The sequence below is a fragment of the Agelaius phoeniceus genome, chromosome Z, assembly GCF_051311805.1.
Source record: "Agelaius phoeniceus isolate bAgePho1 chromosome Z, bAgePho1.hap1, whole genome shotgun sequence".
Lineage (NCBI taxonomy): Eukaryota > Metazoa > Chordata > Aves > Passeriformes > Icteridae > Agelaius > Agelaius phoeniceus.
In genome coordinates, this window is record NC_135303.1 from 960,840 (window position 1) to 987,856 (window position 27,017).

General features: G+C 44.6%; 1 protein-coding gene across 5 annotated transcripts; it reads right to left on the minus strand.

Moving 5' to 3' along the window:
• Nucleotides 1-1,422: 1,422 nt before the first annotated feature.
• Nucleotides 1,423-25,546, minus strand: ACOT12 (acyl-CoA thioesterase 12). Of its 5 annotated transcripts, none has more exons than XM_077171138.1 (15): nt 25,325-25,546; nt 22,870-22,958; nt 19,354-19,414; nt 18,280-18,381; nt 16,179-16,311; nt 13,949-14,099; nt 11,192-11,311; nt 10,372-10,522; nt 9,225-9,280; nt 8,803-8,863; nt 7,403-7,486; nt 5,483-5,616; nt 4,397-4,525; nt 2,879-3,005; nt 1,423-2,105 (listed from the first exon to the last, which is right to left on the minus strand). In XM_077171138.1, the coding sequence occupies exons 1-15, from the start codon at nt 25,529-25,531 to the stop codon at nt 1,971-1,973; spliced, it is 1,740 nt and encodes a 579-aa protein (XP_077027253.1). In that variant the 5' UTR covers nt 25,532-25,546; the 3' UTR covers nt 1,423-1,970. The 5 variants fall into 5 exon arrangements, with proteins under 5 accessions (XP_077027253.1, XP_054507630.2, XP_077027254.1 ...); XM_054651655.2 differs by lacking the exon at nt 22,870-22,958 and adding an exon at nt 22,741-22,810 and having other exon boundaries at nt 25,325-25,510; XM_077171139.1 differs by lacking the exon at nt 18,280-18,381.
• Between the last annotated feature and the right edge of the window lie 1,471 nt (nt 25,547-27,017).

The window sequence follows — 27,017 nt, forward strand, 5'->3', positions numbered from 1 at the left end:
GGATATTTTATATTTGTACAAGTAATTATTTTTAATAAAATATTGCTAAAGAATACAGTGGTTAGAGGTTATATTTTAGATTTCTGTGGAGACTGAGATAAGAGGTGTATGTTCAGTTAGTATTAATCAAAGCACATTTTTAAATGGGGAAGAGGAGTGGGTGTGAATGAAACCAAGGATTAATTATGGAGTTTTAGTTAACTATTGGATAACAGCTCAAAGCTATCAGTTTAATGTGGACATTTTGGTAACAGTCATTTATACCAGCTTAGAGAAGCATTTCCCTTTCTATTTTACACATTAAGTACATTGTTTAAAAAGCATATTTTTAGATAATTTCACAGCTCCTTGGCTTTGTGATGTGTTCCTGCAGCCATGGGGCCGTGGACGGCCTGTGCTGGTGCAGGCAGTGGTTGTGCAGCTCCCGAGGAGGGGCTGATCTCCAGCTCCTGCAGAGCAATCTGAGCTGTAAGTGCTGGACAGAACCACTGCAGGAAGCTGTTTGGAAAGCACCGGCAGAAGGTGCTGCTTGTAAAGGTGTAAATCCATGACTTTACAGTGCTGGCTGCAGCAGCATCTGGGCTGGCTGTGTCCAGAGCCAACATTAGGGGTCTCTCTTCACCAGCGCTGGGATCCCGGGTTACCTGCGCAGCCCAGGGCTGCTCTGCCATCACCTGCACGCCGGGGAGAGCCCTGCTGCCGGCAGGGAGCTGCACCCTCCCGAGCTGGGAGGTGGCACTCACCACCTTGGTGCTTGGAAGGGGCTGCCAGAGTGAGGTGCTGCACTTTATCCACGTGAAGGAAATGCTGATCTAGAATGAGATTTGGATCTGTGAACCAGAGGCCTGGAGCTGTGTCTCTCCCTGCATTCCTGGTGAAGCACAGCCCGGTGGGGTGGCCCAGCAGGCAAGGCTGTGCCCAAAGGGAGGCACAGGCCAGGGGATGCCGGAGAGGTGACAGCCCCAGGGCTCCCCTCAGTGCCTCCCCTGCCATGCTTCTCCTGTGCAAACAGCTGGTGGGTTCTGTAACTCCCTGCAGCAGGCTCTGCAGGGCACGCTGAAGGTGTGTCCAGTGCCAGCCCTGAGAGCTCTGACCCTGGCGGGGGTGGCACTGCAGTGACACGGAGTGGCAGTGCTGGCCCTTGCCAGGATCCAATTGCTGATGCCACCCTCGCTGCTCTGAAGGGGCCTCTCTGAGCTCAAACAGAGCAGCAAGCAGGGCAGACACAGCTCAGCACAGCCCGGGAGCCATCCTGTGTTTGCTGGGGAGGAGTGCACCCAGGAGTTGCTGCTGTGTGTTTCTCCAGCCTGGCACAGCTGGCACAGGCTGCAGCTCAGGGCTCTCCTGCAGAACCCACCAGCACTGCAGGGCAGCCTTCTGCACCCCCACGTACTGGGGTGAAACCTGTGGTGAGTCTGTAACTTCAGGAACAATAATTTATTGGGAGTCACAGATAAAGAGACAAGTACTAAAATACGGACATTAGCAAACACTAATTTACATGGGCTGTACTCAGTTTATAAATAATGGTGTGCAAGCACCTGCACGGCCAGGTCAGAGCACTGGCAAAGCCACTTGGTAGCACTGGTTTCTGCAGATTACAGGGGGTGGTATTTAAAGCTGCCTGGGTGCCACTCTGTTTAATGTAACATTAAAACAGTGAAATAATCTTATGAACTACAGCTCTACTGAGCCAAGTTCTGCCTCCATTTATATGAAATTCATTAATGCAATCAAAAGCAGAATCTGTTCCTTAATCTTTTTTATATTAAAGATTGAATTTAGAGCCTAAGGCCTAAGCTTGGTTTGATAGGAAATGCTTGTGCCAGGTATTTTCAGGCTGAATCCCAATACTGACTACATGATCTGAAGCAAGTCACCTACAGAAGAATGATCCACACCCTGGCAGGAATTTCAGCCAGAAGTGCTTGATAATCTTCAGATGTCCCTTCAGAAATCTGCTTTTAACTTCAGCACTTGCTGTCTTGCAGCTCCAAGAACTTTATACACTCCAAAGCAGTGTCTTCAATGGATTTTGATGAGCCAGTAAGATTTGCAGCTAAGTAAGGCATAACTCCTGATGTCACTTGATTGAAGTAACACACCTGTTTGAACAAAAGTAAATGAAACAAAAAAGCCTATGGATTGCAAGTTAGCCATTTTTTTGCAGAGCCTGGATGAGTACCACAGCTTTCATGGATGTGAATAGAAGCACACAGTGCTTCTGAAACTGAAGGGAATAATTTGCAAAAAACATGCCTTTTTTACAACACCCCAGTGATCTGGATGTCCTCACTGCTCTCAGACCCTCCAGCATCTGCAGGTAAATGTACAGAGCAGTTCAGCAAGAAATACTTAAGTATAACATGTTAAATATGTGTGCTTTGTGAGCAAACCTGTTGCCCAAAAAAAAAGGAACTGCAGCCACCAAGAGCTGCTGACAGTTGTCATAAATGTGTTTTATTAAATGGAAAAGTTTTAGCCTTCCCATGGCAAAGAAGATTGGCCATGGGTCCAGAGATGGGAAATCAGATTGTGTGATTCCTGGCATATGAAGGTTCAGGCGAGGAATTTAATTTGAACTAATTCTTTGGCCTTTGTAGTCAGTGGAAAGAGGGACACACCACCAGAGACCAGTGCAATGCACATCCCCTAGGGGTGTATTTTAGGAGTCAGTGAATGACTCTGGAGGGGCAGGGGTTCAGGGTTCATTTCTAACAGTCAAAGTTGGGCCAGACAGACCCCACACACCCAGACTGAACTCCTTTTTTGGAGGTATTTGGCTGTTCCCTCTGCAGTCTCAGCTCAGGCGAGGTGACAGCCCCAGGGCAGGGGGCACAGGGCAGGGGGCACAGCTGGGCCCTGCAGGGTTACTCACAGTGCAGGAGCTGCTGCTGTTGCTGTGGATCTGGAACCCAGCACAGAGGATTTCACTCCTGCAGAACTCCGGGCGTGGGGGCATCGCCCTGAGGGTCACCGACCTCACGGCCACCGTGTAGGGCTCCCTGAAGAGCAGGGACAACAAGCATCACTGCCACCGTCATATTTTCTGAAAAATCCCTTCGCCAGGATTTCTTCTCCTGGGAGGATGAGAAGCCTCAGCTTCTCCATGTTTTGCTCCTCTGGAACGTGGTCTGGAGACTGTTTATCCAAACGTGTGAATTGTTTTTAATTAATGACTAATCACCATCAGCTCTGTTGGACTCTGAGGAACCAGTCACGAGCTTTCATTACCATTCCTGTTTAGCCTTCTGATATATCCCTTCTCTTTCTTTAGTATAGTTTTAGTATATAATTTTCTTTTAACATAATATAATATCATAAAATAATAAATCAGCCTTCAGAGAACATGGAGTCAATTCTCATCTCTCACCTCGTCCTGGGGACCTCACAACACCACACATCACACCCTTCCTCTTGTTGGAAACGTTCATGGCAGTGACTACATCATGTCATTTTCACGGGAGGGCAGAGGAGCTCAGGTATTTTCCACAATCCTGGTTCAAAGCCAGGGCCCTGGTGAGCCTCAGTGAGGCTTCAGCACAGAGCCCAGTCCAGGAGGCCTCTGTGGCAGCCAGAGAACAATTCCCCACCTTTTCATTTTAATTAACCCTGCTCTCCTCAGCCCACATTTACTGCATTGGGGAACAACCCTTACCCAGAGGCTTCACAGTGTGGCCACAGTAAAGGTATCCAAACTCATTCAATCCCCCCATGGAGGGGGAAGGCAAGCACAGTACAGAATGCTGCCTTTTAGTGCTAAGTTGAAGAATTACTGAATGTGAAAAAAGAAACAGAATAGAGAAGGGTAAGATACACCAAAAGGTTCCATTTGCTGCCCATGTTTCACGATGTAAGAACAAGAGGAGATCTAATAAAAATAATAAAACTTTAAAAAGCAGGGTATGTTAAACTGAGCAAGGGACTTGGCAGAATTTACAGATACAATAAATGTGTGAAGTTTCAAGAAGTTCCTTGACTAAATAAAAAGTCTGTAATTACATGGAATGGGAGTACAAAGTCACTTCAAACAAAGAAGAAATAAACTCCCATTTAGGTGCTTCAGCCCACTGACAGGCTCTCTGGGACATGATATTTTTTCTCCATTTGCCCATTTGAAATTCTGGCCTATTTGCCCTCCTGGTAGACCACTCCCAAAGAGTCACTATCAGAGAATCAATACTGGTTTAAGCCAAAAGTTTGTGATGATCTGGATTTATTTCATTGCACCTTCACATTGCAAAGCAAATCTGGCTGTACAAACTCAGGCATCAACCAAGGAATCCCACTCCTTAGAAAGTAAAGTGCCCTTTTGTCACCCAGTGACAGATGAAGGTGACAGCACTCCAGGCCGTGGCCCCAAGGTGCTCAGAGTTACAATCAGAGCCATACTCACTGTGGCTGGCAGGGCTGCCTTTGGGACACCAGAATCACAAAGTCCCTGGGCTGGTGGCCTGCCGTGGGGCCAGAGGTGACGTGGTAGATCTTCTCCTCTTCACTCACAGCCTGCAGGACCTCACATGTCCTGTGAAGACATTTAGCACACCCCTCAGGCCCTGTGTGTGCAACAGCAGCTCCAGCAAACTCAGTGCAAACGGGCTCATCCTGACACTGGACCTTTCATTTTCATGTTCCAGCCGCAAGGCAGAGAGAGTGAAGCATTCAGGTTTTCTGCAACACCTCATCAGCACTATTTCTTTATGTTTTGTTTGTTAAAAGCTGTAAATTCAGTAGAGTTTGTAGATTTTCAAATATCCCTAAGGTTCCACCCTCTGGTAAAAATCTTTCAGGATGGAATAACTAACTGAAAATGCTTCACCATATCAAATCAGTATAATTTCAATTCCACTGTCTCTAATCACTATTCTACACCATAAAAGGTAAATAAAAAACCTCAAACACCTTTTAGAGCCATTCCAAAACATGTTTCAAATCATACAAACTTTCAAACATGTTATTTTTTGAAAATATGTATTTTGAAGGACCCCATTTCTTGATTTCTCACTTTGACTGTGAAATTGAGCATCAGTGTCTCCAACAGCACAAATATGAAGGAGTCCAGCTTTTCCCTAATTTTTAAAGCTAGCATGCACAATATATCCACCTCAGTTCTTACTTTAAACTTTTTATTTTTTTACTAGTTTTGGGTTTTTGTCACTTTTAACATACACCTGCCTAGGACTGGAGCTGTGCTTATTTAAGAAAAAGATGACCTCTGCCCTATCCCTTCTTTTGAATGATAGAGAGCGTTCAATTCTTTTGAAAAATACAGTGCACTCTATATTTTGGAACCAGACTAAGCACAAACCAAACTTTACTTCTACACTAAAAAAAAAAAACCAAAACCCATATTTTGAGAAATGTTTGATGTCAAACTCTTACAACACTTTGTTCCTAACGGGGCAGGGTCTCTCAGGAGTGTCTGTGACAGGGAAGAGGGGTGCCAGGGGGCTCAGAGCCCCAGACAAGGAGAGGGTCTCACAGGAAATGTCTGTCCCAGCGCTGGCGGAGGCTGAAGTCGGACAGGAGGGAGAAGGCCACGTGGGATGGGACCTTCACCTGCATCTCCACCTTGAATGACAGCACAGCACCCTCCTCATGGGTCCAGATTTTCACCTGGGGGAAAAAAAAAAAAAAAAAAGGGAGCATGTATTGAAAGCAAAGAATTATTACTGTAAATGTTTAGATGCATAAATGTTACACACTTAGGACTTCAGGCAGATTTTCTCAGGAGCTCCTGGGAAATGCCACATGCCTTTGTCCAGGCAAATCAGCCACACCTTGGCTTAGCCCTCTTGCCCCAAGAGCAACCCAGCACTTCCCTTTCCAAAAGATCCTTCTTTTTCTCCCTTGCTCTCTGCTGTGAAGCAGAGCACCCAGAACTAATGATACTTTGAATAACTACTTAAAATCACAGTTTTGCATCTCTTGTCCCACACCTGTACTATCTTGCCTTGATTATTTTGGGTCTATTTCTATTCATAGGCCTAAACCCCAAAACAGAGAATTCAAAAGGAATAGCCTGTACATAACAATGCACACACAAGAAAGAAGGGTTTGTCACCTCCCACAAACCCCATAAAATGGAAGAGGATGGGCACAACAGAATCTTTAGAATTAGAGGATTTCATTCCCAAATTCATGTGCTTTATTGCCTCTCAAATCCTGAGAAGTTTAACAGATTTTCATTTCCAAGTGATGCAAAATTCATAAGGTTCATCATCACTGTTGAGGTTTTGTTGTTCTGGTTTTCTTTTTCTGCATCAAAAATGAGCAATCTTTTGTTTTTTCTGCATTTCTACAACGACACAGATTTTGTATTTCTCTGGATTGTCCTATCTTGGAAGAGGAAATAAACCCCGACTTAATCCAGCAAGCACCTTGCTGAAGTAAAGTTTGGTGTAAAATTAAATGCTTAAGAGCTTTAAAAACCATCTACAGGAGGTCTGCATCAATATTTCTCTATGGCAAAGAACAGGAATAATGTTGCTCTAGCAGTCTTCTAGCCTTGAAAAATCACAAAACAAAGCAGGAGGTGCAGCTGTCAAAACACCTCTCTGCTAAGTGAACATTGGCAAGGCTGGATTATCTCTGCAGCCTTACAAGCCTTGAGGTTTTGTGTCAAAGACATCAAGAATGCCATGTTTTACCTTCAAAAACTGCCAAGTAGCTTGGGGTCATTCCAGTTGCAGGGAAAAGGGAACAAATCTGCACTTTAGGATCATTCCCCCTTGTGCTGTCCCTCTCCAGACTTCTTGTACCTCCCCCTTTAGGTACTGGGAGGTGCTTCAAGGTCTCCCCAAAGCCTTCTCTTCCCCAGGAGGAACAACCCCAGTTGTTGTCTCTGCCTGTTTCCAGGAGCTGGTTCAAGCTTGCTTTTCCCAGCACCAGAGTTGCCTGCTGTTTATTTGGCACAGCAGTGTTTACTGAAATATTTAACCACTGGAACAACCGACACACGGCACTGGCAGCTCTGCCATCACTGGAATTCCTTATGATTTGTATCTGCTCTTATTAAGTATCTTATTGTCTACATGCAAGAGTCACTAAGCAATGTTCCATAGTCTGCAATGCACAGGAGGTCAGACCAAAACACTGAAAAAATAATTTATTGTCCCAAAACACCTCTGGCTCAACATGATCTGGAAGTAAACTGCCAGTCACTAACCGTATTTCAGAAACCCAGCCTCTGCAGATGTCTCTCCATTTCCTGGAAAACATGCACTGCAACAGGGTTAGCACCCCGTTTTCCCTTGACTTTCTTCTGCTTTTCCCAGCAGCATCTTCCTCTGCTAGAACTGGTTTACACAAGTGTCCTCACTGATTTTGGGTTCGTAACACCACTTCACAAACAGGGAGGTGCTTTGCTTCCAGATTTCTATAATTTCATTTCTGCACTTACATTATCCAGAGTCTTGGTTATGTCCCACCCTGGTTTTCCTGCCAGGTGTGTCAGTGCAGCTATGTTGCTGTAACTCAAATATGCCTGAAACACAAGACACGTGTCTGAAAGTGGAGGGGTAAAGGTACATTTCACTGAACATTGCAGAGATTAGGTGCTCTTTTCCCCCATCATTATGCTTCAACTGCAAACAAATGTTTATGTTCCTTGTAAGTGAAAACACACTTCAGTAGTTTCTGAATTGAAACACTTCCAGTGGCTTCCTGATGCACTCACATGGCTGTTGGCAAAACAATCTTAATTAAAGGACAACAAAACACTATTTTCAGCTTCTCCAGTTATAAAGCTGTGAAGAACAACTTTGACCACCAGGGAGACAATACAGATAACCTCTCAGACCACTGAATTAATGGTTTTGTCCATCTTCCTCTTAAGCAATTAGAATCTACTCGAAAATTAACCTCTTCTTTGCTACCAAGCTGGGTCCATCTCGGCAATTGTTTTTCACAGCAGGCTCACAAGCAAAGAAAATGCAAATATAGCCATTCTTTATGCTTGGCTACAGTGGATGGAGTTCTCATTTAACCACTCTATAAAGAGAATACAGCCTTAGAGTCTTTATTGACAGGTTTTGATTTCATAGGAAATAAATCTTAACCAAGCAATTTTTATAATTGTGTGCTTATTTACATTTGTTGCTCTGCAGAAAAAAAAAAAGGGGGGGGGGAAAAGCTGCTTTAGCCACAAAAACTGGACACTGAAACAACATTTAATTAATCTATAAATCCACCTAAATTCAGGTTCAACACCATTCACTGCAGGACATGGACACAGCATGTCCAAACCAGAGACACTTGGTGCAGGGAATCTGAGAATGAACATGATTTCACCTCTCTTTCCACAGATTTGTACTATTTGTACTCCAGTGTTCATCTCTCTGGTGCTATCTCTCCCCCCACTTTTAGCACTTACTAAATGGTTTCCTCACTGCAATTTTTCAGACATTCTGTGGCTGGATAAAGACAAAAACCAAAACTCCAAACTACTTCCTCTACAGGAGAATTCAGCCTATTCTGAAGAATAATAAAATTAATTCAGAATTTATTTTGTAACAGCTGGGGACATTGAGGGATAAATCTGCAGGAGACCTAGGGGACCACTGGTATGCATGTGTTTTAAAGACAATTTTACATCCTTTCTATTGAACTCACTCTTAGAGCAGTAGTGAATCATCTACTCCCTCTTTTTAAAAGAGACATTTCACTGTGTTACACATCCAACCATTCCTCACAACTGCCACAGAACTTCAGAGGGTCCACCTGTACTGCCACAGCCTGAACAGCTGCTTCACACACCCCAAAAGGTGCACAAATACAGCTTTTTATGCACCTACAGATTACCTGGTTGCTTGTCTCCCAGGCATCAGAGGGCTTGTCTCCTTTAGCAGATAGCATGCATTTTCTAAAACATAATTAAAAAGAGACACAGTAGCATAAACTGGTTCTGTACACGTCTGTGTATGCTAGGAAAAATCACTTTCTACAGGCTTAAGTGTCTTCTAAATAGAGGTACTTTATCAATTTTTGGTTTGCAATAACTGCTTTTTCTTTCCAAGAAAGACAGTGAAACACAATAACCTCCAGAGCAAAGTAGTTTTGAGACAAGAAGCCTCTTAACAATTTCAGTGCCACTGAAAGAAAATTATTTGTAAATGTAAGCCATATAACAGTCACATATATGTTAAGGGGAGTTCAATTACTTTATTTAGAGGATTATGAAATTAAGTTTTCAAAATCAAGACCTGCCAGTGACCCAGCTATACCTGGTGAGTAGAATCCTCCTCCTGGCAATGGCTCCGTGGTACCTCCTCACACCATCCTGCATGAAAAGTGAACCAGAGAGCAACAAATCTCATCATTTTACAACAAAGCCTGAAAAAAGACAACTAAAAACTATTTATTCCAGACGGGCAAATGCCAGAGCAAAAATACAAGCAAATAAAGAGTAATTGTGCAATGGCCTTTCCACAAGCTAACCCAGGAAAACTAGTGCTTTACTTTTTGCCTTAGCAATATTCTCTGCAATTTGAAAAAAACCAGTGTGATAGAAGAGTTGCATTATTGTAGCATCCTCCAGGTGCTCTTTGGTCCTAAAGCAGTTGCAGCTGGGCAGTGCACCACACACATTCTGCTCTTTCTAAATGTGCCACCCACCAAATAAACTATTAACCTAATTTATCATCATCTGGTGTTTCAAAGCACAAAGGGAAATTGTATTTTTCAAAGTCAGTTTCTCCTCTTGGGACAGCCTGCAGTGGGCAGTAGTAAACTTACTGCCCCACTGAGTACATAAGACACCTTGATTCATTTGTCTGGTTCCCATCCTGATGTTAAAAAATAATTTCAATACTGCCTACACTGGCTTTCTAAAATTCTTGTAACTGGAACAGGAAGATTAGTGACAGGTGTTAACACAGCAAATAATTCAACAATAGCATTCAAACTGCTTCAAGTGCTTCATGAACCACTTTCAGGGAAACATGAAATGAGATCTCCATGTCAAAGCAACTGAAAAGCCCACCCACATCATGGGATTTGATTCCCACAGACTTCTTTATTCACTCCATTTCTCACCTTTGTTAAGGGTTTATAAAAATAACTATTCACTGAATACTCATAAATTTCATCTACAGTCAGTGGAACTTGCACGAGACGCAGACAAGTGGAAAAATCTCCAAACACGTCAGATTTTTCTTCTCTGCCCATCAATCACAGAATCTCTAGTCATGAGGATCCTCCACGGAGCCTCTCACTTTTGGAAGACTAAAGCTAACAATAACAAACCTCTCACTCGAGGGCAAGCACTTCATTTGGAGCTTTTCTCTCCGCAGGAAGATGCGCTGCAGTGCCCTGCTTGGTCCTTGCCTCCCCAGCAAGGCTGAGGTGACCACTCCACTGCTGAGAGCTCACCTGAGTAGTAGGCTTGACCCTGGGGAAGGTGAGCAGCTGCCCTTTGTCATCCAAAGCACTGAAAATGAGGAATGCACTGTTAATGTGCCGCGGCTGGTCCTGGATCCACTCCTCACAGTTGTAAGCCTCCACACGGACACCGACCTCCACGCTGAAAGGACATTTAAATGAATCCCTGAACTGCTGCCACTGGTGCAGAGGCAGCCCTGAGACATGCTGGAGAGGACTGCAGTACCTGCAGGTGCGCAGGAAGCCTGCACAAATTAAACACCTTCTGTAAATAATGTAATCAAATACCTTCTGTAGCATAGCAAATCAATTACTCAATCTGGACAGGCACACCTCTGAAATAAAATAAAGGATGGCAGTAGCTAAATAGCATTACCAAAAATAAGCAATAAATAGAATGCAGTCTGTCAATAAATGCCAAGATGGGAAGATCCTGGCAAGAAGCTGGCATCTTCTGAAAAGTCAAATCTCTGGGAGCAGCTCAGCCCTTGAAAATCCCTGAATTTCAGAGGAATATCTATTCTCTGAATTTGCAGGAGTGGGATTTGGTGACAAATGGTCTTTAAAATGAAAGTTAGAGAATAATTTTTTTTAAAAACTCCCACTGATAAAAGTGAAACAAAAAAAAAAAAAAAGGCACATATGGGCACTTACAGATACAGATACATGCTTCAAAGTCCCACCTGAAAAATAATTAATTCTAATGAAAAAGAATTAATTCACTAATGAAAATCCTACTGATGAAACATGAAGCACACAGCGTAGGCTGGTGCTGGAGATGCCCAGGGAGACAAGAAATGAGGAGCTTTACCTGTTGTGGAAAGTGTTGTTGACGATGGCATTGAAGACCAGGCGGTCACCCACAAAGGACGGCCCCCAGAATTTGAACATGTTAACTGCCTTCAGGATGGGGTGTGACCGACACAGGCGGCTGAAACAGACACACAGACACAGACCAAAACACACAGTTGTGCTAAAAGCACAGCCGGCGTGACTGACTACAGAAACAGGGTTTGCAGGACCTGGAAGGTCACTAAATTACACTGATCTACTCCATGCTACCAAGAGCATGTAACTCGAGCTTCAACCATCATAATGCCACTTATGTCATGCTGCTTCATTTCCAGCACGTTTTACAAACACCAATTAATTCCCACTGCTTGAGACCGCCCTCTCCTAAAGCCAGAGCATGAATCCTTTACCTACAGAATAACCACTTACCTCACAGTTTCATTAATTTCTGTAGGACTGCATGGGGAGCAGGCTCCTGAGCAGTGTAAAAATGCCAGACCTTCAGGCCTTTAAACAATTAAAGGAAACCTGAGCAGAAAGGCTGAGCACTTAGGGACAATGTCCAAGCAATGCCATGTCAAGTTAACTAGGCTTAGTATTTGTACTTTTTGCTTGGTTTTAGATGCTTTCTGCTATTATGAAATGAGAATAAAAAACCCCTCACACAGCTACCAGATGCAGTCTGTGTAAATGGAATCTTGTTTCCAAGGTCCCTGGAGCAGGCAAAAATCAGGTTTCTTCATCATTTCTGCATGTATTCAAAACCCCTCACTTTCTACTGGGATGTCTGTGCATCACAGGAAGAGGGGACCATTTACAATATATGACATTTATTTTTAGCTCTCAGTAAGGAGCCCATGTGCACATCTAGGATAGATTGTTCCATGGTGAAGTTTTCTAAATTTGAAAATACAGTTTTGTAGCACTTCTAGCTTTTAACTCAACTGCACTTTGAAAACTAATGTACCGGTATTTTTAAATGCACACAATTATCTGCAGCTAATTAACTGACTGGTACATCTCTTCAATAGTCTAATACATTTAAATTACTTTGTAATTAAATTAAAATAATTTGCTCCTCTGATTTAAAATGCTAAGCGTTGATTTTATTTACAATGTTCACTCTAAAGATGCAAACACAATAATGATGAGGAGAGGAACAAACCAGAACTCAGGCTTAAATATTCATTTCTTTCCTGGAAAAGTACACCCTGAATGCTTTTATTGAAAATGTAAGGAATAAGAAAGTATCCATCAAGTTCAAGGTAATATTACTAATATTCAAATGGTTTTATTGCTATCTGCACAATCTCATGTATTGACCAAAAAAAGGTGGAGGGGAAGTGAGAAGGAGAGTGAGTAACCTTTAAAATGCCCTTAGAAATTTATTTTTTCAAGCTTATCCCTCCTCTTCAGTTCCTCCATCACAGTTTGTGGCTATAGAAACTCTTACCTGGAACCTTCAGAGGTGGAGTCTAACTCTGAGTGGCCTCACAAAAGGTTCATGGTGAGAGTAGTTACTTCTCAAGCAAAAACTACAACATCTCTGCTTTCAACCAGCCTCTGACACCAGCTGTTATTCCTGAAATTCCCAACATGAGTAATCATGTTTGACATTAATTAGTTTGAAGAAAATTTGTCCAGTACTCCGTTTGCTGATGTCTCCCTTCCTTTTTAAAATCTAAATGCGACTCCCACAAGGTAAAACTTATCAGATGAAAACAGGTAAATGTTCTGAGTCATATTATGGCAAAAATCTGCAACAGTCCCTTCAAGCCACTGGAATTGCACATGGGGGTAAGGTCAGTGCACTCTGTTGTTACTAAAACAAGTTGTTTATCCAACCACTACAGAAAATCTGTTGTTATCAGTACAGCCACTGGCTACAAATCAAAACCATATGAATAATGAATGGACAAGTCATTTAATTATTAAAGATAAAAAGGGAAAACATATCTAACGTCCCTGCAGTGAATTAGGTCACTCAGTATGCAAGGAGAATTCAGACTGAAACTTGAGTGCTGCTTACAAAGAAGCTTTGTGCAGTGTCCAGGAACAGGAAGGGAGACAAACAACGGTTTGACTCCAGGGAAGAGGAATTAAGCGATTATGTGCCTGGGTCACACTGGCAGGCAGCCTCACAAAACATATTTTGTTCTCTTTACCTGAAGATGCCCCAGCTCTTTAAACTGCTAAAATTGTTGCAAGCCATAGGATGTGCAAGTCAGAGGGACTGAAAGGTCAAGTGACTTGCTGAGGGTTATGCATCCATTCGGTGCACACACCAAAAAACAGAGCCTGTTTATGTGGCTCCTTTTTCTCTGACTTATTTTTCTTCTGGCATCACGAGGATCTGCAGATTAAGTTCTAGCAGGATGTTCATTTTCGGGTGTCAATTGATACAGGGTGAGTATTGGTTTGATCCTGGTCGAACAACTAACTTTGTTTCTAAAACACTGCACCAAGCACAAGGAGAGCAGGTTTCTGTTCCTGTATACAATGTTAGCCTTCTGCAAAGATTCCCAGGAAGGTAACACAGCCTCTTTTGCCTTAGGCTCTGTATGTGTAACAGAATATTGTCTGAGTCTCAGTGGCATGGCATGCTGTGGGAGATGTACCACTTAAATAGTTCAAAGGCCTCCTGTAATGTGAGGAGGAAGACAAGTCACAAAGGCCTGGGTCTGTATTCTTCATAAAATAAATCCCTGTGAAACCTTTAACATTAAAAGCACATCCACTTAGAACCACATGCAGAGACAATGCTGTAGGAAAGTACCTTGCTGAAATGCTTGCCACTGTCTGCATCCAAGCCATGATCTGGCCACCAAAAGTGTTTCCATGATGGTTTGCATGAGGAGGCAGGACGAGCTCAGTGCTCTGTACGTGGGTATGCTCAGTTGAAACTGCATCTTTCTCTTCACAAGTATCTGAAACAGAGCAGCAACGCATCAATGAATGCTTTCAGAAGAAAGCACACCCCGTGAAGAGAGCAGCTTGTTCAGACTCAGCAAAAAGAAGACAAACAGAAAGGCACAGAAGAGCCTTGTGGTTTGCAAGGGAAGCAATAAGAAGCTGAACATTTTCTCTGTTCTCCCAGGAGCTGCTGCTGCCAGCCCTCAGTACATCCCCACATCCCTGTCAGGGGCAGCTCTGTGTCCCTGGGTCAGGGGCAGTTCCTGTTGTCAGGGGCAGTTCTGTGTCATTTTGTCAGGGGCAGTTCTGTGTCCCTGTGTCAGGGGCAGTTCCTCTGTCAGGGGCAGTTTTGTGTCCCTGTGTCAGGGGCAGTTCTGTGTCCCTGTGTCAGGGGCAGTTCCTGTCCCTCTGTCAGGGCAGTTCTGTGTCATTTTGTCAGGGGCAGTTCTGTGTCCCTGTGTCAGGGGCAGTTCCTGTTGTCAGGGGCAGTTCCTGTCCCTCTGTCAGGGCAGTTCTGTGTCATTTTGTCAGGAGCAGTTTTGTGTCCCTTTGCCAGGGGCAGTTCCTGCAGGGGAACAGCAGCTGCAGCCCCAGAGTGTGCTGGCTTTCAGGGGCTGTCAGAGCAGTTCAGCACCGACTCAAATATCTGTCAAAGACTCTGCACTGTGTGTGATGGGCACCTGTACAGGTGTGTTGAATTGAGATTAGAGCAGGATTTCACCTTGTTACAAAGTTTATAATTGCCTGAGACAACACCTGAGTGAAATGACTGAAATGAGGATCTGAACCACCTTGTATTAAGTGAGCATTTCTGATGTCACTTCCAAGTGTTTAGCCTTGCATCCTCACTCTAATCTCAATTCTTTTCAGTGGTGTTTTGCAGGAAGATTTGGTCATGAGATTACATCAAGTAATTTTAAAAGTGCCTATCTGTCGTAGGAGCTGCTTGACCTGAATTGTACTTTTGACTTGTGGCATAATTAGCTAACTTTGTGATTATGTAAGCGTGTGGAAACATATGACTAACTTGTCCTTTGGACCTACTCAAGGTGCTCCCTAAGATCCGCTGGTCAAATAAGCCTCACTTTCAGGGTATGATTTGTACATATGCTGCTACCTAGCAGCCTTTACACACAATGTTCTCTCTTCTCCCACTCTGCTTGCTCCGTCTCCTTAAGGAGGTGAATTAGTGCTACAATAATATCCTTCAAAGAAGTTTCCAGGAAAGGCAGTGGAGACAAAACCCATCCACCTCTGATTTGTCACTCAGGTTATTAAACTGTACCCTGTGAGACAGTTACCATGAAGACAAATAGCTTGTTTTCTTGTACCAAACAAGACTCTTCAGTTCTACAAAGTCTTACTAAATTGTTAAGGTTAGATCTTTGTTTATAACAGGTTTAATCGCTCCTCAGAAAAAGCACATAATGCCTGTTATTTATACATGGAGCTACAGCTCAGATTTTCCAAATACCAGCATATTTTCCTAACTGCTCTGAGTAATTTCTTTTGTGAGGGAACACAACAACTTACAAGCAGAACTTTCTTTAAGAACAGAAATTACTACCATAAGTAAAGAAGAACCTGTTTCTTTGTTCAGTTCTTCTAACTTTTTAACCTGTCTTGACCTCCACGTAATGAAAGTTCTGCTTGTTGGGAATCATCTCAAGGCATAAACACAGTTCTTCCTTTCCTTTCTGGCAAAGACATGGCCATGAGCCTGAGTGAATGTCATGCTGCTGTCTACATCACAACTAGTGTCACAGAAGTTTATTGCTGTGTTTATTGCTGAGTTCTGTGTGACCTGTGAAACCTCACACACAGAACCACATCAAGATCTGCATTTCACATCTATTTAATGCACGCCTGGCCTTCAACCCTGTGTTTTTACATCTGGAATTTCTGAGAGACAAAGAAATGCCACTCTGTTAGAATAACTGCCTAGCACACCTCTGGCACCTCTATCCACAAATCTGGCACAGACTTTTCTACCTGGCACCACAACCCCAAGGAGATGTTTTGCTTGCTTTTTTCCTTCCTTCCAGCTGCCCATGAGTGTTTGTTCCACCTTCTGTGCTGAGTACAGAAATCACCTTCCTTATTGCTCTCCTGCATCAGCTTCTGAAAGACCTGGACATAGCCCAGACGGATTCTTCTCCTCTCAATAGCCAGGCTGTGCTCCAGGTGGTCTTCTGCAGACAGAAGCTGTACAGGTTTTAACTCAACCTGTGCAAATGGAGAGGAAAAAAATACAACAATTCGGAATTTCACAATCGTAACAAAGCGCACTTTGAACTTAAAATGGCATCAGCATTTTCTACAACTTTTTCCTATCAGCTGTCCAAGATGACAAGTTTAATAATACAACTAACACACAGTATAAAGTTCAAGAGATTCTGCATTATCCTTTCAGAATCATTCATTAAAACCCAATGAGGAAGTGCTTTTAGCTTATAAATACAACCATCCATGAGAGCACACAGTGTTTAAGATAGTTCTCATTTAAGAAAAAAAATAAATGAAAAAGACAGGAAAGGATGAACTTAATATGAAGGTTTGAGGATAGAATTTTTGAACCAGAAAATAAATTCAGTTGCACTGGTCTGTGGCGTCAGTGCAAATTCCCATGTATTTCAGTTCAATGACAAACTGCATCCAAACCAAATGCAGTAATTTTAAGAAAATTACTACGTTTGGATAATTACACCCCAGGTGACACTGAGCAATCACTTGTGAGGTTTGTCTACAAGGCTTAGCCTCAGAGGCGTTAAAATAATGCACAAAGCAGTGCAGCACAGACAAATTCGACATTTTGTGTCTTGCAGTGCAGCCACTAATGTTTCTCACCCTTTGACTCTTCCCTCTAACCCTCCTCCAGATTCATTGTCTCCTTTCCAGTCCTTCTCAAGAGCTTCCTAGATTTTCCCATGTGGCCCAGTTAAAAAATTAAGATGGTGGTTATATTGACATTCTCTCTGTACAACCTTAGAAACAGTTGTTCAGAAAAGTGGATTTGAAAAAAAATATTATTCAATGTCTCTGATATTTTAGTTTGTCATGGAATTTGAACTGAACTCTCAAACTCTCCCTGGGACATTCCTGTCTTAAGCCTAATCTTAGTTAATCATCACCAATTTAATCCTGAATTAATCTCCCCAGAAATTTAGGCAAAAGGTAAACAGGTTTATGTTATGAGTATGATATCAAACTAGTAACAAACAACTCCTGATAATATTTTAGTGCTATCAGGGTAGAAATTTAGCCATTAGCCCTTCAGAGACAAGAGCTGGGCTGTAGTTTTAGTAAAACTGCTCCAGTCTGTTTCTTCTCCCATCTGTGGCACATCCTCACAGAAGAGAGAGCAGTAGTGACTGGATGTGTTAATTGCTCATGGGATGACTCTGCCAATCTCCAGTGGATGTTTAACAGCCAGATGTGCTGCCATAACCCATGCGGTGAGACAGGAAAGTCAGATCCATGATGTCACATTCAAGAAAGCAGAATTTTACATGCAAAGGGAGTTTTTTTAAGAGAGTCTGAGGCATGCTTGGCCTTCCCTACAAGAAAATTTTTTAAAAAGCCTGTGCCTGTCTGGAACAGTGATGTGAAGGCCAATGGTACCATGACTGATTTCCAAACACTGGAGAGAAGAAACAGTCCTGGCGTGAAAACCAATCAACATAAATGGCAAAGAACCAATTTAGATTGGAAGTGAGCTTAAAAATAATGTCTTGTGTCTGAGCAGTGGTGTTTGAACAACCTCCCCAAGAAGTGAAGGATAAAAAAGCCCACCCTGCAATCCATTTCTGAAAAGGAGAGAGACTCACAAGGATCTCCCTTCCACTGCTTGCCTCTGTCAATACTGTAGCCCTCACAAAGACCTCACTTGTATAATGAGCAAATGTGCAAAAGGAAATGGAAATAGAAATGGAAATAATAATAATAATAATAATAATAATAATAATAATAATAATAATAATAACAACAATGACAGCAACAACAACAACAACAACCTAACCATTTCAGAGAGGCAAATTAGAAATAAACCCCCAGACTCTATCCCATAAAGTCTGAACTTCATGCTTTTTTCCTATCACTGATCAGAATTAAACAGTGCTTCTGCTGTGTTTCATAACCAGAAAAGTTGGGTTATTTCACAGAAACTCCAGGCTTAGGAGAAAGCAGGAAAAATACCTTTCCACCACCAACTGGTTTGGCCACATACGTTGCATGTGCCACGCTCACAATCTTTTCAGCATTAGTCAAAACATCCTGTACTGTCACCTTGATGCCAACCTACAAGGAAGAAGATGGTGGAGGAAGGAGACAGAAATGGTATTTACATCATTGTCAGCTGGTTTGAGACAATACAGTGCAGTTTTTATCAGTCCCTTACACCTAAAGGGAAAAGGTAAAAAACCTGCTCCAGTCACTGACACATCTCTTGTCATCACAATATTCAGTCAGCTCTGAAAGGTTTTTTAGTACCACAAGTTTTATGTTTGTTCAGCATCACTTGTAGGGTAAAATTACAAAAACAGGAAAGACACTTAAATGTAGTTTTATGGATATTTTCTTCCATTTTCTTCTGTGGCATTTAGAGTCCCCATCTGAATGAGTTTCTAAGATCTGTACATGCAAAAAAAAGTGTGTTTAGGGGTGAAAGGTACAATCAAACACTTGAATGTGAAACACTGGATTCGATCCTGTGGAATAGGCCTGACACACATCAAAATTCTGATTTTTTTCTAATTTTTAGAAACTTTTGGAATACATTACCTGTGAGATGCATCACTCTCATCAATAATAATGGGAATTGGACACAGGCACAATGCACAAAAAGCACCCCCAAAGTTCAGTTCTGATTTGAAGTGATCAGGCAAGGCATTGCATACTGACTGCAGTATGAAGATTAAGATCATGTGTGCACCTGAGACACGTACATTTGTATCATAAGTTTCAAAAATGCTTTGAACTTCACCTATTCTGTGGATCTGGCCTGGACCAACACCACCTCTCCCATCCTGCCCACTACACCTGCCAAAGGCCTCAGTTCTTCAGGGCCCAGTTGCTTCTCTGGCATGGATCATTTCAGAGGAAACACACTACTGTAACACTCTGAAAGCAGTGCCATTAGGCACTGTTGTTGTCCAGATACCTGCAAATACCTGGAGCAAATACACCTGGACCCATGCTGTGCTCCTCTGCTGCTCCCACCTCTGCTCTATTCCTTCAACATCTCTAGAAAAAAGAGTGCTGATCTCTTACCTCCATGCTGGTTTTGAATGCTCTGTTCACCTTTGTTCTGATGGCAATAATTTGTCCAACCCTGTTAAGAAGAGTAAGACCTTATAGCAGGCAAGCATGCAGCTTTATAAGGGCTTGAATCTGCCTCTCTAAAAGTCATGAAGAATATCTCATTAATTAGGCTGTGTCTTCCATGCTGCACTGAAAATCCAGTGAAAAAAGTGAATTTTTCACTGCGTTCAATTCAACACCATTGTTCTCCAGTCAGACTTGGTCAATAAAATTGCAGAACTGCAGAACCTTAATGGCAACATCCTTTCTCTCAGCTGGTGTCTGAATGGCAGCAGGTGTGCTCAGGTACAGCCAGGAGTTCTGGCTGCTGCTCACAAGCACACCCTGCACACATCCCTGAGCTCCTGCAGCTGCAGGAGCACTCAGATACTCTCCTCCAGCACCACAGGAGTGTGCACACGGGGAGATAACCCCAGGGGAAAAGTGCTCTTGGGCATCTTTAAAGGATGGGGACAGAGCTCATGTTCCAAGTCTTGGCCAAGAACAGGACTGCTTGTCCCTTCTGTGCTAACATCATCCCTCTGAAAAACCTCTCTTCCTCATTTACCTACATAAAACAACTAAACAGAATTTTTACTTTATTATCTAGTAAAAATTCTAGAGATTCTAGATTACTAGTTAATTATCTAATGTGATTTCATTATATTATCTATTATTTTTACTATATTTTAATTTTTTATTATATTATTTATTTTATTCTTTATTACCTTTTAAATTCTCCTTATTATGTCATCAAAACAAATTTAAACGAGGAGGCATTTTCTTCCCTTCTGGAATTCCTAAAGCACATGCTCCACGTTGAAAACAGGAGCAAACGTTGTTTCCAAACCCCTCGAATCCCAGCCCTAAGCAGTGCTGAGAGGGTGGGAGGAAGGCAGTTTGCCCTCAAGTTTTCCCAGTGAGCAGGAGTGAAAGGACACAGTGTGCAGGGTAAGGCAGAGACACAGCCAAGACAGAAGGGTGTCAGGCCACTGCCTGCAGGGAATTCAAACTGAGCTACAAATGCTAAAGAGCAGCCCCGGGGCAGGAAAAGGGGAGCTAAAGACAGCCAAGACTGAAGTAAAACGTAACGCAGAGCTCTTGGGTACTGACAAAACATTCACAGCAAAGGATTTTGCACAGTTATTACCCCCATGTTCTTATTCTTATTCTTATTCCATTCTTCTTCTTCTTCTTTTTCTTACTATTATTATCATTATATAATAATAATAATCATCATCATCATAGTTGCTTACTAATGTAAATGAATTAAGTTGGGACATTTAAAGGTAAAGGCTTCCTTAAATTGCATATTCCACTGCAGAAGTAGAATGGGAAATGGGAAATAGGAAGCCTGCTCCTCCAGAGGACCTGACAGGAACAACAAACTGCACAGCAATTTTCTCTTTCTTGTTCTCACCCAAGAACCCAGGTGGAGTCCTTTGGGTGGGTAGGGAAGGGGAAATGGTCAGGGCAAAGAACCAAGACCAGCTGCAGGTGCACAGCCCTCATTAGCTTCTGCAGAAGATGCTCAGAATCATCTCAGAAGTTTTTCCATTATTTATTGCAAAGAAAAAGCAGATCTGTTAAGGCAATTGTTCCCAACTGCACAGCTAAAGGAGCCACCAGCTCCCTCCCAAAAAGGAGAGTGCTCAGAGCCACAGATTTGCAGGGGCACAAGTCACACAGCACCACATTTCCACTTAAAACTGTCAGAAATGTACCAGAATGAAGGGACTATCATTCACATACAGAACACTAACAACATTTAAATAAATGCAACTTAAAATCAGATGTGTCAATTTAAAATCAGCAGTTCAGTAATACACTGAACTAATGTGTATTGCAAGAGAAGGAAGAGGTTATCATGGTATAAAGCTAAGTTTTGAACTATACAGATGTGTGACAATTTCTCTTTACATCTCAGCTGAAATAAACACAGAAGGCTTAATCCCTGCAGAAGATTTAGTAACCTGGTTTGGGTAAATAAACCTTAATCCACTTACTGAAAAAACATTTTATTAATTTACCGGAGAGAGAAGCAAGAACTCTCTTATTTATGCAAGACATTTGTCTAATGAATTGGATGTGGCAAAATTTAGGAATTTGCACAGTAAGCTACAAGAAGGATGTTAGTGGATGACGTGGCAGAGAAAAATAATTTATAAAATAATTTCTTTCACAGTTACAAGATTGCTACTTGAAAATCTTGTTACAAATGGAATATTGGTATTGCAAGTGAGAGAAGAACTAGAAATATTCAGAAACAACTTTGGAAGGAAAAGTATTTTCATCATATTCCAGAAGCTCTGTTCTGCTATCATGAAACAAGACAGAAAAGTGCTCTGAAGCTACTAACTCTGAGCTATTACACCTGAAAGGGAAACATTATCCTAACTTTGATTAGTTTTTACATACAGGATTTTTTTCTAAGGACAAAATTAAAAAGACAGAGCAAATCAAGGCAGGACAAACACCTCAATCTTGTGAAACAGACCAAGAAATTATCTTTTGAGTTCCAGAACAGGCATGATGGTGTTCTCCTTTGTCACTGACTTTAGTTCTTACTCTAATGGGCACTGCCCTAACAGTCTCAAGTCTGAGTGGATGTTTCTTTTACACTTATGAACAGTTTTTAACTGCCATCAGCTGCACCTCTGGCAGCCAGTGCTGGTGTGTTCACAGCCACAACAACTGCATGTGCTCCCTGCAACCAGGTCTGTCCCATCTAACCACTCCTTAATTCCTAGATTGCCCTGTGTAAAACCACACAAAACCCACAAAGTAATGGCCGTAGGTTTCTGTAAAGGTATGGTTTAGGAATAAAGGGCCCATTTCCTCTTACAGAGTCTTTTATCCCACCATGAAAAATGGCAAAACAAGTTCAGTCCTGTGTTATCCCGTAGACTCAGTTAATTCAGTGCTCAGTGAATGCAAAACATTTATCTTTTTTTATAAAACAGCTGAAAGAGAAAGATGTTAAGAAGTGAACCGAAAGAGACCTTGCAGCAATAAAACCACTGCTAACAGTAAGTTTCATAGGTAGTATTGCTTATTTAACAGAGATAAGCAGTGGCCTGCAGCCAATCCCCAGAGCCAGAGACCACTGGGCCATCTCACCAGGCATCTCAACTGCCAGGCGAAGTGAACAAGAGTTTATTTCTGCCCTGTGACATGGATCTGCTCTCTGGGTGGGTCTGGCTATCACAGGTAGAAAAGAGCAGCTTTGAGACTCAGCCCTGTGGCTGTGCTGAGTTCACAGGTCTGCTCTCTCCCGTTTTATAACGCCCCAGTTTATCTCTGCCAAATTAGAGTCTGCAGAAGGGAAACATCTGACTGTTGTCAGCTGGTTTGTACCTGGCAGCCTCTTCAAACTGAATGTCATCCATGGACGCTGTCACGCAGGACACCCCAGCATGTTTCTCAGCTTCAAAAGAGACACAGGGGCACACAGTTATCACTCTGCACCTGCAGGCAGCTACTCACCCGTGGGCTGGTGCCTGACAGGCAGGGACTGCACGCAGCAGGTCCCTCTTCCTCCTGTGAGCACCAAAATGCAACTCTGCAGTGCGCCCCTTAGGAAAAAAGAGAAGCTAAATAAGATTAAAGTTTACATTGTTTTGGTCGTGATTCTGTTGTGAAGGGTGTGTTTGTATTTATGGGTGACATCAGGAGACGAGACTAGATGATAGCAACTATCTTACTCAGTTTGAAAACTTCCACCTAAGGTCTTTTTCTAAAAATGAACATTCTGGTAAGAGAGCCTTAACAAGGATTTTGAATGACAGAAAGAGTCACAAAGTGTTACCAAGCTCACAGAAAGCTCATCTTTCTCCCTCAAAACAATATGTCAAGAGCATCAGCTAGGGCAATCCAGTGGGGAAGTTTTATGTCAGCTGAGGATTCTGAGATACAGGAGAAAAAACTACTAATTAGTAGGTAAAAACCTTAGCTTATTAGTGCAGTCACAACAGTGGAAAGCAGCTAAGTACATGCCCTTAGTGCTACACCAAAAATGTAGGAATTAAATAAAAACAAACACAAACAAGACTTAGAAAATTCAAAACCCAAATTCACCTGCTGTAAAATATTTTCACCTAAATTTGAAATGTTAGTCATCTCCCTGGGGTACATTTGGCTGTGAAGAAGAGCACACGCTTTTCGTATTAATTATGAGAGCTAATCTGGAACAGGTAAACATCCTATTTACTGTTAATATTTAATCACCTGATAGTTAAGTTTTACAGCAAGTTAATATGATATATTATTTATTTGACCATAGCACCTAGGGCTTCCAGCCAAAAGGTAGATCTGCAATGTACTAGGAGCTGTATAAACACAGAGAACCTCTGCTCCAAAGCCCTGAGTGACAGAGGCAAGAGAGGGGACCAGCAGGAGGCCTGGAGAATAGCACTGCACAACAGGCAAGAGCTCGCACCCCCCAGCAGCCCCGTATTTTTAGCGAGCATCACACGAGGAGCTCAGAGAGAAACCAGAGGTTTTGTATGAAAATCTGAAGACCTCCCTCTGAAAATAACGAGCGGAAAGCACAGCCTCTGCCCCCTTCTGAGGGTCAGAACACCGAAGGGCTGGAACGGAATCACTCCCTCATACACCCGAGAGAGGAGGCGTGCTTCTTTCGGGGGATGCGGGTGCGACCCGCGCTCGGGCAGGGGCAGGGCCAGCCCGGCGCCCCGGCACCCCGCACGCCGCCAGCCGCGCTCGGCACCGGCTGCTGAAGCTGCGGCACCGCTGCTCGCCGCCAGGCTCTCGCCGCGCCTCCCCCGCGCTCGCAGCGCTCGCCAGTCACTCGTACGAGCTGGCGACGGGGTTTAGAAGCGTTGCAAGGCGAGATACAGGCAGACACGGAGTGCTCCGCACGCTGGCTGGATTTGTGTTTCACAGAACCACGGAATCCCAGAATAGTTAGGGCTGGAAGAGTCCTCTGGAGACCATTTACTCCAATCCCCTGCCAAGACAGTGGCACCTTTCCTTCTTTTTGGCACACAAGTGCCAATGATCTTAAATTAGTACTTTCCTTCCTTCTCTTGCTTATCTTTTACCACCTCTTTTCTTCCCTTCTGCTGCTCCTTTTTAAAATTCTCCTCATCCTCACATTCCCACCACCTTCCTCGCTCTCCCGTGCCATCTGACGCCTCACCCTCGTGGTGTCTGTTCCTAACTGGACCCCAAATCTCCTGGGCTCCTCGAGAGAGACGTGGAGCTCCTGGAATGGGTCCAGTGCAGGCTACCAGAACGACTGGGGGACTGGAGCATCCTCCTCATGAGGGAAGCTGGGTCTGCTCAGCCTCGGCAAGAGATGAGTGAGAGGGTCCTTCATCCCTTTTGGACATGTACAAATGTCCAAAAAAGGTGTCAGAGCATAGATCAGGCTCTGCTTGGGGGTGCCCAGCAATGCAACATGAGGCAAGGGGCAGAAAATGATGCCCTGGATGTTCCCATCTGAACATGGAGCTGTGTCAGGGTGGACATGAGGGAAAGGTTCTTCCCCCAGAGGGTGGTGGGGCACTGAACAGGCTCTGTCAGAGCTCCAGGAGGGTTTGGACAGCACCCCACGGATGCCCAGGGTGGGATTGTTGGGGTGTGTGTGCAGGGCTGGGGTGGGACTGGGTGTTCCAGTGGGCCCCTTCCAGCTCAGGGGATTCTGTAATTCTATGATGAAGAACTTTTTCAGAGACCACTGAACACACTGCCCAGAGGGGGTGTGGAGTGGAGCTCACCTGTCCCGTCCTAGCAGTGTCTGTACGATCCCGTGTCCCGGGCTCTGAGGCGGGACAGGATGACCACTGTGGCCCCTTCCACCCTGCCCGGTGCACGCTCCAAAGCCCTCTCGATGACACCTTCCCTCCAGCCTCCCCCAGGGCTGGGACTGTCCCCTCCCGCTCCCGGACGAGCAGGGGCCGGGCCCCCCTGGCCGTACCTGCGAGGCAGGCGGCGGCGTCCATCCATTGCAGCAGCGGCCCCGCGCCCAGCTCCCCGCGGGGCCCGGCGTGGGCCGGCAGCACGGCCCGGCACATGTACACAGCCATGGGGGAACGCTGCCCGCTCCGCTCGGCACCGCGGCCAGCGCCCGCCGCCGCCTCCGCCTCAGGCAGGGGCGGGACCGGCCCACCCGGCGCCGCGGCATGGGGCGGAATCGCCTCCGCCGGCCTCCCGCGGCGGCGGGACGGGCTGAGGGGAAAGGGGGCCCGGGGTGAGGGGAAAGGGAGCCCGGGCTGAGGGGAAATGGAGTCTGGGACGAGAGAAAAAGGAGCCTGGGACAAGGTAGCCCGGAGTGAGGGGAAAGAGCCCGGGATGAGGGGAAAGGGGGCCTGGGCTGAGGGGGAGTCTGGGACGAGAGAAAAGGGAGCCTGGGACGAGGTAGCCCGGAGTGAGGGGAAAGAGCCCGGGATGAGGGGAAAGGGAGCCCGGGGTGAGGGGAAAGGGAGCCCGGGATGAGGGGAAAGGGAGCCCGGGTTGAGGGATTAAGGTGTACCTGGGATGAAGGAAAGAGTGGGATGGGGCTGAGGGGAAAGCAGGGCCCAGTGTGAGAAGAGAGGGCGTGTGAGGATGTGGGGCCAGGGGTGAGGTGCTGAGGGGAAGAGGGTGTCTGGGGCTGAGGGGATAGAGGTGGCAGGGTGAGGGAAAAGGGATGAGAGTAAGGGGGTATTGGGGATGAGAGGGTGGATGCCAGTGCTGAGGGGAATCATGGAAGGAAATTTAGAGCCTTCCCAGTGCCACCCCTGCCATGGCAGGGACACCTCGCAGTGTCCCAGTGTCCAGCCTGGCCTTGGGCAGTGCCAGGGATGCAGGGGCAGCCCCAGCTGCTCTGGGCACCCTGTGCCAGGGCCTGCCCACCCTGCCAGGGAACAATTCCTCATTGCCAAGATCCCATCTTCACCTACAATCTCCGTTTGAAGCCATTCCCCCTTGTTCTGCCACTGCCTGCCCTGGTACAAAGTTTCACCAGCTCTCTTTAGACCCTTTAGGTACTGGAGGGTGCTCTCAGGTCTCTCTGCAGCCTTCACCTCTCCAGGCTGAGCAGCTCCAGTGAAGGGGGTACTGGTTGTGTCCAGGGCACCAGGGACTGGATGTTCCCTCCACTCCTGCCCCAGGACTCCTGAGGTCACCTCATGGCCTGGCAGCAGCCACAGCTAGGTTTGGTCTGTCCACCGTCACTGAAATGCCTCAAAACTGGCTCATACTTTCATTTGTATTTCTCTTTTGGAGTCGTGCCCTCTCGTGTTGTCACCAACTTGACATCCCAGCAGAGGCATCCAGGGCAGACATGCTCCCATTCCAAAGGCAGCAGAACCACTGGCACTTCCAGCATGGATGTTTGGATTCCCACCTCTGTGGCCACGGCCCTGGTCACGTATTCCTACACGAGTCAACAGCTTGAGAGCCCACAGAGAGCTCCTTCTCTTACCTCCTCCTCCTCACATGGCTGGTAAGGATACTGCTGCCCCCGCACACTGTGGAAGTACAAGCTCTGCTGAGGAAGAGCTTCTGAGCTGTCAGGAGGGTCAAGGTTTTACTTTTGCCATGGATACAGTGTTATTAGTGCTGAAGGCTCAGCCATTTGGGGATGCTCAGTGCCTGGACTTGTCAGTGTTGGTGAGGCAGATGTTTTA